The sequence below is a fragment of the Patagioenas fasciata genome, chromosome 3 (assembly GCF_037038585.1).
Source record: "Patagioenas fasciata isolate bPatFas1 chromosome 3, bPatFas1.hap1, whole genome shotgun sequence".
NCBI lineage: Eukaryota > Metazoa > Chordata > Aves > Columbiformes > Columbidae > Patagioenas > Patagioenas fasciata.
Window position 1 is genome coordinate 33,077,553 of NC_092522.1, and position 15,842 is coordinate 33,093,394.

The 15,842-nt window shown below is 36.1% G+C and overlaps 1 protein-coding gene across 6 annotated transcripts in view; it reads left to right on the plus strand.

Moving 5' to 3' along the window:
* PPM1B (protein phosphatase, Mg2+/Mn2+ dependent 1B) overlaps nt 1-15,612 on the plus strand; it is a 60,507-nt gene extending 44,895 nt beyond the window's left edge. For 5 of the 6 annotated variants that reach the window (XM_065834380.2, XM_065834377.2, XM_065834379.2 and 2 more), the window contains 3 exons: nt 1,804-1,915; nt 5,395-5,452; nt 11,919-12,942. In XM_065834380.2, coding sequence (XP_065690452.1) covers nt 1,804-1,915; nt 5,395-5,452; nt 11,919-12,215 — 467 coding nt within the window. In that variant the 3' untranslated portion in view covers nt 12,216-12,942. Of the gene's footprint in view, nt 1-1,803; nt 1,916-5,394; nt 5,453-11,918; nt 12,943-13,789 lie in introns of those variants that run through there. The other variant, XM_071806075.1, reaches the window with a different exon arrangement.
* The last annotated feature ends 230 nt before the right edge of the window (nt 15,613-15,842 follow it).

The following is a 15,842-nucleotide window of genomic DNA, read 5'->3' on the forward strand; positions in this document are numbered from 1 at the left end:
AAGATATAAAAATCTTTTGCTTACAGTAATATTTAGTAATTGCTTACTTTTGTAGCTTTACTTATTCTTGCTGTCTACCTTTAGTATAAACAGAACCAGATATGCTCTTGGTACTAAAAGCAGCATATGCATAAGACACCTTTCCTATCAGATGTGGCTCAGCAAAATGATAGTTGTACAATCTGCCTCTAGCTAGGTAGAACTGCATGAAAGGACACAATGTGCAAGAGGACTTGTGGCTGATTTGCGTGACAATGTGTGTGGAAGAAGTGATCAAAATCCTAAGATTCAAGCATACATATTGAGCTGTCATTCCCTTTGCTAGCAATGATTTGTTCTTGATGGATGGATGATAATACATATGAAGTTTCATGGAAGAATGTTCAATGAATTCTAGTGATAGTATTCCTAGCTTATTCATTGCAGAGATTGTATTGTGCTCATTTAAAATGGGAGCTTAGAAGCATGGTGCCTTATTTGCTACAGGATAGTAAAAATCCTGTAAAAATAGAATTGCTTTTGGAGGGCTTTCCTACAGCTGTCCCTGATATAGAGGGAGCAAGTGCCTCGCAAGCACTTGGTGGTTTTCAGTAGTCCTGAGAAGACTCAATAGAGGGTTAAATACCAGGAAACTTGGGATGCAGTGTTTAAAATAGATAGGTGCTTTTCTACTGCCTTCAGAAACTCAAATTGTAGCTGCTTCTGGCTTTAATTGCAGGCTCCAAATTAGGCATTCAGAATACAATCAATTGATTGTGAGATATTGAAGTGATTTGTTTGTCTTTGGATAGTAGCTGAGATACAGACTGACTGAAGTGTTTTTAGTATGATATTTTGAGAGGATTCGTTCTTCTTAATTATTCCATTTTGTAGCTCAGACAAAGAGCTTTCATCTATTAACAGAACAATGTCTACAGGAAATGGCATGCCATTCCTTAATTTAGCTAATTTTTCAGGAAAAAAAGATTATTTCTTAAAAATGTGACACATGCATACAGCTACAATTTGTAAATAACTTAGTGAATCTTCTTCTGTCTTGATAGTAGTTGAATGACTAGAGGCTGACGACTGGAAACTGGTACTGTTATACCTGAATGAATGTATGTGCACCTGCTGCACTTGCCTTAGAGCAGCTTTGATGAATAAGAATTTATGAAGATTGACTTCAGCTTAGGCAGTTCTTTTCCAAGGCGGAAGAACTTAATAGCACTGGACTTGTTTTGTGATACTTCTGCTTTGAAAATGGAATACTGTATTATTAACTATTTGTTGCCAGTTCTATATTGTGTTTTGGCCACTATAGTGATAATGGGCCATTATGTATGTCTCTTTATTGCATGATGGTCTTAGTGTTTATGCACTGGAGATTCAGGACTTTGAGAATGCAAGGCTTTACTCACAGTGAAGAATAACTGAATTCCTGGGAAGCACTGGCGTTATATATGTTTTGTAACTTCTGACTGTTTTCAAACAAAATGGGAAGGTAACTGAAACAGACTGTCATCTGTCTGGAGGGCAACAGGCTGCTCTCTCCAGGATATTTCATCCAGTTCACAGTCTACATCTGAGTTTCTCTGAGAGACAATTGCTAGAAGCACACTGGAAAGGCAGGCTATGGATTTCAGCAGCCCTCTTCTACCATGCAAAGACTGTTCACCTAAAATGTAAAGAATGTTTTCCTGTTTACATGTAACTCTTTCATAATGTCTCTTTTAAAAAGTGGTAGTATCTTATGTTTTCATGTCTTAAGGAATGGGTGGTATTAATTCAGTAATCTAAGGATTTCTTCTGTTTTTAAATTAGAAATTATGGAAAAATCGGGTGAAGAAGGAATGCCTGATCTCGCTCATGTTATTCGTATTTTAACTGCGGAGAATATCCCTAATTTACCACCAGGAGGTGGCTTAGCTGGCAAGTGAGTACAGTACTGGAATTTCTTGAACTGTTTAGTTCACTGAAACAAATACTTATCTTTAAATGTTTTAAAAATTTCTTATTGTTATGGCTATACTTAAATAAAGTTGGGGTTTATATTATAAGCTAGTTTACTTTTGCACTACATAAACATCTGTGTTACTGTTCACCTTCTGGAATGGTAAAAGGAAATAGATTGATCACATTCTGGTACATAACATACTAGTTTCCTATTTCCATGTGGCTGTTTTAAGAAATAAAAAATACTTGTTCTTGGCTTTTTGCTGCTTTATATTTGCTAAGAACTATCAATAATGTAACCAGCCAGAGTATCAAAATACCAGCTCAACTTTCCTGTTGTCATGTTCCTTCCACCACCTAGTGTCCATTATAAGTTTGGGTCCATGCGTGTTTACTCAGCAAACATTCTCATAAGAAAATTGTTTTTCTTTGTTTAATCTTAAACTGAATGTTAGATAAGCAAGAATATTGAACTGGGATATGCATTTTAAAACTTGGTTGGAATAAACATTCATAAACATTCAGAAATTACGTTGGTTTTCTGGGGAGACTAATGGTGACGGTCTAACAACCTATAATTTAAGGATTTTAATTAACAGAATTTAGGATAGTGTAGACAATTGTTAATCTAGAATTCCCCAAACAGTGGGACCCATTGCTGCTCCCTGGCATATGTCATGTTGCCTTATTGTATTTTTTCAAAATATGAAGTCTGCCTTCTGAGCATTTGTTTATACGTCCATTTTCATTGTGTGTGCTTATTAATGGGCACTGTTTACCTTTTTTTTTTTTCCTAGCCTTGAAATTACCTGTACATTCCTGGCCTTTTTCTCCACTTTTGTACACTCCTGGCATTCAGAGTTGTGGTGTGCCTCTTCTTAGTGCCTCCCAACTGCTGAATGAGTTGGTGTGTTTCATTGTTTTGCTTGTTAATTACTGTGTAGTGCACTGCATCATTGTTCTGGAACCTTTGCGTATAATTTTTTTTCTTTTTCATTTGTTGTGACCTGTGTTACTTTTTAATAGGCTTAGGTTCAGAATATGTCTTTTGATCCCTTTCTCTCCATTTTACCTTTTAAAGTTCTGTGTTGCAGAAAACTGACTTCAGGAGTTTTACCTGCAGCTTCTTTTAAGAGGATATCACACAGCATTTAGTGACATTTTCTTGTCCTTCAAACTTATACAAAGTCAGGCAGTCACATATTTAGTTTACTTGTAGGACTGACCTCCTGAATGGAAGTTTTGGAAAAGTGTGACTACACAACCCCAACCCACATACTGCATGACTTAATTTTTTTTTCATAACAAGAGTGTTCTTGGTCTTGGGATCCTTAATCCTGTGAAGTTACCAGGACATGAAGAATGCACACTCTGTCCTCTGTTTGAACTCCAAGACCTGGCTCAAACAGGTTGCAGAAAGAGCTCCTTGGTGGCTGACATCTGCGATTTTAGCAGCAGTTATAGTTGCTCATAGTTTTTAGTATGTATAAACTGGAGAAATGCAGTGTGATGTTACCTTGACTGGACTATGTTTGCAAACCTCAGGAACCTCTGAAGTAGCTCCACTCCTGTATCATCAGCATAAAGATTCAGTTACTTTTCTCTAGGAAAATCTTCTTTCAGTGCTGATGGATCCCACGCGATAACTCAGCCATGCAACCTTTGCAGAATTCTTAAAGCTTTGACTCTAACTTGATTTGCCTTTGGAGCAGTTGTGTTATTTGGTAGGCTTTTCATACCATAATTTTTGGAAATGCCACTATCAGTTTAATTCTGAACTTCTTTTCTGGAACTAATTGAGACACAGCCCAGAACCTTTGTGTGTGAACAAGGACAAATTACATATACCACATTGTCTTGAGGCTTCAAGTTGTCATGTATATCCATTGTGCCTACCTTCTGCTTGTCTTGGTAAATTCTGATTTCATCATCAACAGGTATTGCCTTTGAACATGTGATAAGACAGCATCTTTTCAGTGTTTTAGGTTAGTGATCATCCTGAGATTTGATGCACTGTCACTTGCATACACTGACCTGCAAACCATCTCCCAGAGTTCTGAGTATTTTAGTAGGTACTGTTTTAAATGCTGGATCATGACTGGAAAAAAATGTATTGTGGTGCTGGACACTAGGTACTGAGATTGCCCGATTTATTGTTTTGTCTCAGAAGTTGACACACTTGCAACATTCCTCTAAAAAAACCAAACTCTTCTGTTTTGAATGTGCTTTTTTTCCCCTGGTGTGAACATAAGAACCTTGTCATACTAGATCAGATCAGGGGTCATTCTAGCTCTGTGTCCTGTCCACAGGAGAGCTGGAAGTAGGTGCTTAGGGAAGAACATAAAATGAGGAAAATATGTAAAATACTTCCTCTGTCGTTATTATTTTGGTTTTCAGCTTCTTACAGTTGAGGTGCTTGCTGTTCTTTATGTACTTAGTGACTTAGAATTTATCTTCCATCAAGTTAGATATTTTCAGAAGGAACCTCATCAAACTTTTAGCATCCTCAGTATTCTGGGCCAGAAAATTCTGTTGCACCAAGAGTCATCACTGTGTATTTTTGAGACATTCACTGATGTATTCGTTTGATGCCCTTGTGCTCTGTATTTGGAAAAGTCAACAGTCAATGCTTATCCACATTCTGTAAGACATCATTTTGGTAGATCTTGGCCACTTCCAGACTTGAGAGTCTTAGTTTATGTAGCAGTTTTTTTGTTGAAGGTGTCAATAATTTTGATCATATTTATCATACTTGTCTGAATGTTTCTCAGTTCTTACTATGATTTGAAGATATAACCTTTTTCCTCTCTGAAGTCTGTTTATACTTTGGGTTTTATTTGTTGAGTAGCTTTTTGTGCTTGTTTTGCCTGCCTATGATGGCGTGGCCTTATGGCATTGCCAGAAAAATGTCTAGCTAGTGGCATTTGGGTTTTAATTTCTACAGTGTGAATAGACATTGGACAACACATTTCAGGGGTTGCATACTCTGGGCACCACACTTCAAAAGTTCATAGGCAAGTAGTAATCTGTGTATATGTAATAAAAATGGGGAAAAGAACCAAACTGTCTTAAAGTTCTACATCCAGAAATAAGACGAGAAAACCAGCAACTTGAAGAATTTTGTTGTAATAAACAAAATATAGATTTAAATGTTACTCTTGGCAAAATCTGACTATGAAGCTGGAACTTCTGAAGATGTAAAGGGAGTCGACTGTGGGGAGGGTAAGGTAAGAAAATGCTTTGCCTTGCTTAGTCTTTACAAATCCTGACTTACTGCTAAATCCCCAAACATTATATTGAAAGTGAGTAAAGACGCTGAGATTGGGCTTCATGATTTTAAGAGGCAGGTTAAAAGAAAAACACCTTAAACACTTTGAAATTATTACTGTGCTTAAACTTTTAAACTCTCAGTGTTTTGAAATCCATGGTGCTTAATTCTTTTAACACTTCTCTTTTTAGGCGTAATATTATTGAAGCTGTGTATAGTAGGCTGAATCCACACAGAGAAAATGAGGCGGTAAGTTCCCATTTTGATTGCTACACCTCTCTGCTAACGACAGTGACAAAATTAGTGTCATACATTAAGCAAAAATGTGTATCCCTGCCAATAAAGGATTATAAACACAAAATATATATTGTAGCATACAGTTCATTTTGACCTTGTTTTGGATGGAACTGATATAGAACTTCATCTTCAAAAAGACATTAAACTGACAGCCAATTCTGAAAGACTTTTCAATTGATGGCTGCTTTTGCAGTCAAACCTGTGAGGCAATGTTGTGGTTTAACCTGGCAAGCAGCTAAACACCACACACAGCTGTTTGTTCATTCCCCCCATGCCCCCGCCCCCGCAGTGGAATGGGGGACAGAATCAGAAGAAAGGTAAACCTCGTGGGTTGAGGTAAAAGCAGTTTAATAGGGCTGAAAGGGAAAATAATAATGATAATAACAATGTAAAAGGAGATATAAACCAAGTGATGCATAGTGGAATTGCTTGCTATCAGCCAATCCCCAGCCAGTTCCCAAGTAGTAGGTCCCCTGGCCAGCTTCCCCCAAAATACATTGAGTGGGACATCATACGGTACAGAATATTCCTTTGGCCAGTTTGGGTGACCTGTTCTGGCTGTGCTCCTTTGCAGCTTCTTGTGCATCTGAGATGGCATGAGAAGCTGAAAAGTGCTTGATTGCTTAACAAAAACTAAAACATCAGTGTCTTATCAACATTCTTCTCATACTAAACCCAAACCATAGCACTGTGCCAGCTACTAGGAAGAAAATTAACTCTGTTCTAGCCAAAACTGGGACAGGCAAAAATGCAGAGGGTTTTTCTTAATTATAGTCTAGTATTGTCAAAAATTATGGTTGACTTATTCATTACTTAACTAAGTATTACGTATGCTGTCCAGAAATCTAGTAGAAGAGTGGGCAAACACACTGCCTGTTGTCTTCTGTAAGTTTAGAAGACCTTGGGACACTGAACATAAAAGATAACGAGAGTAATATTGACTACTCTTTTCAAGCTTACACTATCTTTTAATATCCTCGTGTACTAAGGAGAGCTTGAGGTGATTTTAGTTACTTCAGTTCCAATTTCTAAAATGACCTGATTATTTGGTGGTCCTTATTATAAAGAGTAATAACTGCTGTTATATCAGTTGTGGTTAAATTTTTTTAAAAAAAAATCTCTGGAAAACTGAAGAATTGATAAAAAAATCACTGGTTTGTACAAATGTTGTCAGTTTATGTGAACTGATCTGTGAAGGTAACATTGATTTTCTAGTAAATATTTTGTCATATGTTTTCTCTTCTGAGATGGCTACATGCTCCTCAGGTAGTCATTACAATGAATGGTGTTGGGGTGATCTCAACTTTTCTTTTAAATACTTTGAAATGATCAGTTGTATGCCTTGAGACTGTGAATATGCAGTCTCACCACAATTATTATTGTGGTTTTCCCACTGTCTTCTCCTCTTGGCTGCCTATATTTGCTTTATTCTCTTAAGGTAGGAAGCTTGTGTAGATGGAAACAGACACTATTCTGTTAGAGTACAAATAGAGAAGAAATCTTTAAACTTTTTTATATTTGTGGATTTGTTCCTTTTTTTTTAGTTTGGAAGTGATAAAGTATCCATTTTTCATTTTACTTTCAATAAATGTGCAGCAGTACCCTAAATTAAGCTAGAAAAAAATTTCCTCTTTTCAGCTTCTTTAGTCCTTCAGGTAACTCTGCACTTCTGTCAGCCTGCTACTGCTTTTCATATTTAGCCTTACTTTTGTTTCTGCTTTGAGGTTAAAATTTTTGGTGAAAGTGGCTTATTTGAAGATTATGGCATCAGTTTTATAAGTTGGCTGGTTTTTAAGAAAAAAAAGTTTGTCTAATGGCAACTTTCTAGAAATATCACATGCCATAGTTGCATTTATGATGTACCTTCTCCAGATGTACTTTTCAATAGCCATGCAAGCTTGCTGGAAGTCCTACATACAGTATAGTATCCTTTTGTGTATTGGCTCCTTCTGGGAAATTTTTGAACATCATCCACTATGATTTAATAAAATGAGGTAACTCAACCAAATATGCAAGTGAATCATAAAAGAATAGAACTTTAACACGTATTACCATTAATAGCTTTGACCTTTATTGCTATTAGAATCCCTGGATAGTTGTCTTGAGTCCTTTTAATTTGGCTTCTTTAATATGAAGTGTGAGCAGTACACTCCAGACTACTTTGTGAAGTTTACCTTCTGTTGGTATTTAGTGCAAATCTCAGTAATGGTTTGGATGATGCTTTAAATACACATGATTACATTTTAGTTTGATCTTGGGGTAAGTGATTACTTGCCAGTCAGTACCTTTTCTTCTTTTTATCCTAAGTGATTCTGACCCAGAGCAGTTTGAGAGGAGGGTGTGCCACTGGGTGAAGGATGCAATTCCTGTTTGCACTTCCCCCAAGTAGGAATTGTTATCTTGATGTCCTTGAAGTGGATGAATTTAGTGGGCCTCATCCCTGAGGTGATGAAAACATGACTTCCTTTGCTAGTCTTACTTATAAACTCCAGGTATATATGTGGTGATCCTAGTCCTTTGAACTCAGTACTCTAGTGCATGGAGAGGGTAAAAGGGAAGGAAGCTGTCCTGTTACTCAACATCATATGCTTCACAATGTCTACATGCTCTGACAATGTTGCTACACATCTTGCATTTAAACAGGAAGCAAAGGTAGGAAGGAAACATACGGTACATCCTGATGATGACATTTCTGAGTGAGACTGAAATATAACTAATAATGCCCCTGTTTAAACTAATATGAAGGAAGAGCGGGTCTCTGTCTGTATCTCCTAATTCTTCGTACACAGATGCTGAGTCTGCAGAGCATGAAGGTGTGCTGACTTGCACTGGAGAATCTTTCCCTGTCTGTAGTTAACAGTGTACATGTGTCTATGTAGAGCGCAGAGCAGAATACTGCTATACTTACTGGAAAGTCTGCCTGTGACAGCCATCTACATCTGATGATTTTATATAAGGCTAAACCAATTTTTTTTTTAAACCTTAACAAAATAGTCTAATTAATTGCCAAAATATTAATGCACATGAGTAAAAACTAAAAATAAATAATAATAAAAACATAAAAACTGCAAAAGGACCCCCCCCCCAAAAAACAACCACCCAAACCAACCAGATAAACTTTTGCAATTAAGAATATGACTTCCTTCTAAAGAGAACTTTTTAGCATTGAAAAATTTAAACTAGTTACCCTGAGTTACTGTGAACTGCATCAGAATAGCTTTGTAAATAAGTTCTTAGAAAGTATATAAATCAAAACCAAGGTGATATCTTTTTCTAGATTAGCTTCGTTTTTACTCAGCACTGCAAACATTTCAGTTCGTATTGTGCTTAGAATTTTTTTGTTATCCAAACTAGTGATTGTAGACTAATTTCGTCCAATTCTTCACTTGTATTTTCTGAGGATCCTTAATGTATTCTAAATAAAGAGACGTGCAGGGTGAGAGACTGAGTGAAAGAATCCTTACTACAGCATTATTCAGAGATCACTAGTGTAGCTTCAGGCTATAACAGTCATAGATTTTGGTTATTCTTTGGTTTTCTTTTAGACATCTCAGCAGAGTACAAGTACTTAGTAAATCCAGGGCTGGAGAGAGCCCTGCAATGGGTTCTCAAAGAGCAATGTCGCCAGTGTTTCAGCCTAGGGACTTTTGCCAGAAATGTGTTGGCTTGTGCCTTTACAAGTGCAAGTGAAATCAAAGAAATGTGTTATGTATTGGGACTTGGTACGTTCAGATTTTTAAAGAGAATTTAAAATAAATTATTTTTAAGTAATTGTTACCACTGTAATGTTATGATACCACCAAGTCGGTGTTCCAGTTAACGTGTTGAAGTATTACTCTTTGTCTAATCGCTCTACTGCTTCAACCATTTTTTTTAATGTGTTCTTAAGACTAGGAGGCTACTATCCAGTTAGGTGACTCAGGTGTATAGGTATCTGTAAACACAAGGAACAGTGTTAAAATTGCAGGGGCTGTGTTAATAGTTTCAGTGGCATTTGTTCAAAACTGTGTATGAGTATCTTGTTGGAAACCAATCATCTTCCTCTCTTACTAATACTATACTCTGACAATTTGATAAATCAAATCATATGTCATTAAGGGCTGCTATAGATAATTTTAAAAATGTAAATGGACTGAATTCCTACACCCTTAAACACTGTAAATCCTGTACCTACTGTGTAGTAGCCTTTTTTATATACCTAATTTAACAGAACAGAACTTGTGTAAAAAGTGTGAATGCCATGTTAAATATAGCTAGCAAAAATTTGTTCTTGTTTTTATGGTTAGTAGCACTAAGTTGAATTAGAACAAGAAGAAAGACAACTGCTAACTTAACACAGTAATCATAGCTTTCAGGGACCTGATCTAGCCACCCATCATTAGAGAGAAATCTGCATTATAGCCTATATACAACATATAGAGGCAGTTTCTGTCCTACTGTTTGTTGGGTTTCTTGTCTGCCAGCACTGAGGGAGATAAGGGAAGCACGAAATAGCCCCCCATCAATGAGAGTGCAAAGCAAGGTGCGAGTTGGAATATCAAACACTAACAACACTGTTCCTTCAACTCCTACTAGCCTTTGAATTGTTCAGGAGTCTCAGAGCTGCTATTATGTTGCTTGTTGTTTTTACTCTTCAGTGTTGCATGGGAGCAAAAGTATTCACTTCAATCTGCTAAAAGAATTTTTAAAGATCTGAATATTGTGAAATATGGAGATTCAGGGTGTGTGTTTGCTAACATCAACCTTAGAGCAAAACTGATAGGCTGGAGGAACTAAGGAATTCAGATGTTCTCTAAACTTTGAAAGACTGGAATTCTTCAGTTATGCTGCCTTGTTTAATATTAGCTAGATAAATACCTAAATAGTATTTTTTGGTCAAAACCTAAGAAGTAAGATACATCCAAAACCGCGTCTTGATGGCCGGCGTTTTCGCGGACTTGGTGCTCGTGAGTCTCGCTTCGTACGTTAAAACTACCTCCTTTAACTTGCTTCTCCTCACTGAGCTCTTGAAGAGCTATTTGAATATGAAAATGCTAGTACATGGGTGTCAAAACATCCCAAACTTAAGACCAGTGAACCACAGTGGAACTGTTTATCTGTTTATGCAACGAAATAGACTTAGACGGTTGGCATTATATGCAGTAATGTGCATTTTTGTGGTAAAATTATCTCCTTTTTAACTTGCCTGTGCTGATCAGTCTTGGGACTTCTATTCCAGGAACATTACAGCATCTGAAATCCTACCGAATCCAAGATACTGTCTTAATGCTTCTATTAGGCTTGTAAATGAGTGACTGCAATACTTGTAGTTTATGAAGCTTTTGGACTAGATTACAATGAAATGAGAAAAAGGCTGTCTGGATTTTGCCTCTAATGTATTGCAAAATCTGCCAGCTTCCAGAGATACAGTTCCATTTGTCTAGCTTGCTAACTTGGTAGATATTAATGATTTAAAATGTACTGTTCCCTTAAAGCAACAGTAATGCTTTAACACTTAAAATATCTAGAATCAGTCTCAGCACTGTGATAGATGTGTAAGTCAATTGCAAAAAAAACCCTAATTTTTTTCAACTGAAGGCTTGTAGCCAAAAAGTTGTTTTCCAAAGGAGACCTCCATTCCTAAATCAGTGCTTATTATTCAGGTTTTGTGCTGTAGGTTTTTAGATTTTACTTTTAATAACTGTTCTATGTGTTAATTTTTCCAGCGAATATGCACATGTGCTGAAAATAGTGTCTGATGTTGTTCGAACACCACCACTCCTGGTGCTGATAGGTAGCTGTGCATTTCTTTCATGGCAGCATCATACGTGCAAAAATCAGTCTTTAATGTAGAGGAATTATTTTCTGAAACACTTTGGGTATTTATTTTGATGCAATGCTTCAACCAAACTACTAGCACTGGAGTTAGTTATTCTCTTGAAGTTTTTCACAGGACTGTTGCTATTGGATGTGCAGAAATTCACAGTTAAAAATAGTGACCTGATGGCTAAAGAAGCTTAAATTTTCTTGTTTTTTCACTGACAACTGACCACAGTTGTGGGAAATATCAGCTCTATTTATCAAAACACACTAAAACAAGATGGAGTTAATTATGAAGATGTACTATGTTGATACTGTCTGGCTCAAAATACTGAAAAGCTTAAACATGCTGTTGTAATAGTTACCATTTCTTAAATTATTACGTTGTTTCGAGTAGAGAAACATGGATGATATTGTTCTAAGATGTACCTTGCTAATAAGGTGGTTTAGATTCAAATAGAGCAAAGCTAATGTTTTCTCAGTCAGAAAAATTGTTTGGTTTTGGTTTTTTGTTTTGTTCGCTTGTGTTTTTGTTTTTGTTTTGTTTTTTTTAACTGTCATTAGACAATATCCTAGTTTAACTACTGATTTCTTTTGGGGTCTTGAATCTTAAAAAAAGGACCCTGGCGAAGCCGAGGACAGTGGATCGCAGGGAAAATTGGTGGAAGCGCTCAGGCAAATGAGAATTAATCATAGGGGGAACTACCGCCACCTCCTGGAAGAGATGCTGAGTAGTTACAGGCTAGCTAAGATGCAGGGAGAAGAGTCCACTGCTGAATCAGCCGCAGCATCTACCTCAGATACTCGTGCTGGACCCAGTGACCCCGTGCCAGACACTCCCACAGAATCTGGGCATCACCTTGCTGAAATCCAGAGCTCAAACGAAGATTCAGGGATGAGTGATAAACAGACGTAATGTTTTACATAGCGGATTTAACGCTTTGCTTCACTTGGCATATTTTCCTTTGTTTATATCTCAACGTTTGTCACATCTATCCTAGTAGTCTGTTTGTTTCTACTTTAGTTATTTGTACAGATTGTTTGTACAAAGCTCTTTTTTCCTTAGAAGTTCAACTACTGTGGTATATTACAGTAATTGCATCTTATTTTATGTAGCAAGCAGTTACTTCCTATTTAAGGGTTTTGATTTATTTTTTTTAATCCTGTGAAACCAACAATAGAAATCTAACATGCTAATGCAAAAATAAGTTCTAAAACTTTTTCTTTTGAGTACATTCTTAAATAATAATTTTGATGGTATGTTTGCTCATTGTAAAGTTATTCATAATTGTATATTTTATGCAAATTAATTGAATTATAGAAATTCTTCAGTCTATTTACTTCAGCATCAAATACTGCATGTTTGTATTTGAATTGTGTATAGTTTATATTATAACTAAATTACAGAAGTCACTACGTTTCAGGTTGTCACTTATTCTTCGTGAAATGTGTTTGATTTGGTTCCAATTTAGATTGTATCTGCTGTTCATCATAAATATCTATTTTCCAGAAGACTGTATTATTACTTTCCAGGTTGTAGCATAACGTATCCAGAAATGAAAATGTACTTAGACGTAGTACCTAGTGTCAAGTTCTAAAAATTTGTGTTTAAGTGAAAATAAAGAATATGCTGTGGAATAATATCTGTATGCATATTGACTCTTTTAAGCAAGTAGTGAACTACTTTTGAAATTCTGTCATTCTGACATGACTTGAAACTTTATATAGCTTCTGAAATTAACTCGTGATATTCGTTAGTTGATACAGATATTTGAGAAATTTTTGGGTTTGGTACGTTCATCATAGTCCTCTATTTGGGCAACATTTCTCAGTTTCCAGTTAAACATCAAGCATATAAATGAATAAACTGGCTATTCTGCTTAATTTTACCTTCTACTCAATCTTTTCTTTGTCTTTTGATGCACAACACATGTATGTAAGTGCATTTGGGTAGATCAGTGGTAATACTGGGAATTTACAGTGATGGTAGCTAATCTGCTAGTAAGTTAAATCTGGAATTCTTGTGTTGGAGGTCAGTTCATAATATAACACTTGCACAAAAATATCATTGTTCAAAATAGGTACAAATTTCACTGCCTTAATGAAAAAGAGCCTGCAGGAATTTCTTGTGGACCAAGAATACCTGAAGAGCTGAGTTCCTCAGTATTTTATAGAATTTTCTTTTTTTGTAGTCCGTAGATGTAGTATCTATCAGTAGCTATGTTGTAGTAAATTTTAGATAGTACTTGTTTTTACGTCTTTATGCTAAAATAGCTTTACTGGGTTCATGTTTTATAGAAGTAAATTTCCTCATGAAGTTGAGGAACAGAGAATGTTTGTGCGTGGAAGTGGGCAGATATGACCAAAAGGAAAATGTCATCTGTTGTACATTAGTATTCTGCTTAATTATGCCACTTAAATCCAAGGTGCAACAAAATGTTTTCATTTGTGTTGGTGAGTAGTAATATGTCTCCTCTTCTTTTCCTGTAGGGTGCTGGAGATCTAGAAGATCCGTGGTAGCCTTACAAATCTACTAAAATGCTTTTGATTCTGAAAGGGGGAAAAAACTTTTAAATCTGTTTTCTTCAATACAAGGGAAAAATTCTGGTGGATTTCCAACATTTTGTGAAATGGGCAGAAAGATATTAGAATTTTCCATCATTGTTCATTTTTTGTGTTTTCTGATATTGCCACTCTTAGCATTGCCTGTACTACAGTATTTTTACCAGCCTCAGGCAGTCTGATTCCATCTGTAATGAACTTTGGCCCTAAGAAGGAAGGAAGGATGCTCTCAGCAGATCGGTGCATGTACCTGAGGTGCATGGGATTGTAGGTGTACTCAGAAGATACTCTATGGCTAAACGAAAAGTGCAACACACAAGCGTGAGAGAGTACAAGTGATTGTTTGATACGTTACTTATTTCACTTTACCAAGTTGGAAGGCTTTGCAGCTCTGTGGCTTGGAAGTAATTTCAGTTGGGCAGTATGCTCTCAGATGTGTATTTTGTTTTTATTTTTTCCAGTTTTACTTGTATTACCAGACCAGTTAGGTTTCCCTGCGGTGTCCAAATTGTGATATGTTGCCTACTGCTTGCTTAAAGATAAGTGTATTTGGCAATAATATATGAAGATTCTAGGCATCTAAAAACAGTAAGAATTTTACGCATGTGTACAACACACCCTTAAACTCTTGCTAGAGAAAATCTTTTAAAACCAAACTGATGAATTTAGTTAGTAGTGACTTGCTTTGACATCTCACAGCTGCAGGTTTTTTAAAAAATGCTGAAAATTTGCCTTTATTATAATGTAAATTGTGATTATTTTTTTGTTCTATATGTGGTTTTCTATAGTTTTTTGATTTTTTTTTTTCAGCTTAAGATACAGACAGAAGTCTTGTGTAATATGGGTATAATTTTTAATTGTTTGCATTATTTTCAAAGTTCAAATTATCACTTTGAGATTACTATAAATACACTTAAAATTATCTATTTTAAATTAAGAAAATATTAGAGATATTTTCATGGGTTCAATGACCTTTCATTTTATAAGCAATGGGCATGGTACAGAGTGGCTGTCATGTAAGGTACTTGAAGATTCTTAGTTTAATTCTATTTTTGCAATAACCTTGACTTTTTTCTGACTTCTTTGAGTTGTGCATGTAATGAGTCCAGTAAATGCTGAAAATGGGGAAGAGTAAAGTATTTATCTAAAATAAAAGCTATTGGGGAGGGGAAACAATGAATGTATCCATCTGTACATGATTTACATGCTGTGGATGCCTTGTAAACATTTTCCTATTTGTTTAAACTGTGTTTCAGCGAGGATGTAGTTGCCCTTGTGTGTAGTTTTAAGCTAATGACAGTCATCAACTGGTTTTGTGTGAAATGGAATTCATAGTACTTTTCTGTAACTTTATCCCCATGGTGAGTCTGTAAAAACCACACGCTCTCTCATAGCGGTGCCGAAGGCCAGCTTTCCCAATCATTTTGATTCACTGTGTATCTGATTTTTTTCTTTCCTTTGGTCTAGAGAGGATTATTGCCACAGTATATTTTATTTATTCATTAGATTTTAGCCTTGTAAGTTAAAGTGTTCTAAATGATGATGTTAACAGGTATTTGTCCCTTTACTGTTTTTTTGGGGGTTGTTAAAAGATAGGGAATGAAGAATGCAAAATGGTTTATTGTTCAGACTGTCCGCTCTGGTCCAACCCTGTACTGATAGTACCTTCCCAGTATGATATTGTGATGTTTCATACAATACAGTGAACATAACCAACTTGTTATCTTCAATAAAGGATTGCTAAAACAGTGTGAGATGCTTTATATTTTCTTGAGGAGGATTTATCAAGAAGATGCAAGTGTTCTATGTAAAAAGGCAATCAAATAGGATTTATGAGGTGTCTCTTGGTGATGGATTTGTGTTTGTTCTATAGGGAATGTGGCTCCTTGTCACAATAAAATCGAAGTCCATGAGTGGGCTGCTCTGTGGGAGACAAGAGAACAAAAAACATGGAGAGCTCCTGGAGCAAATCCATCCCAAG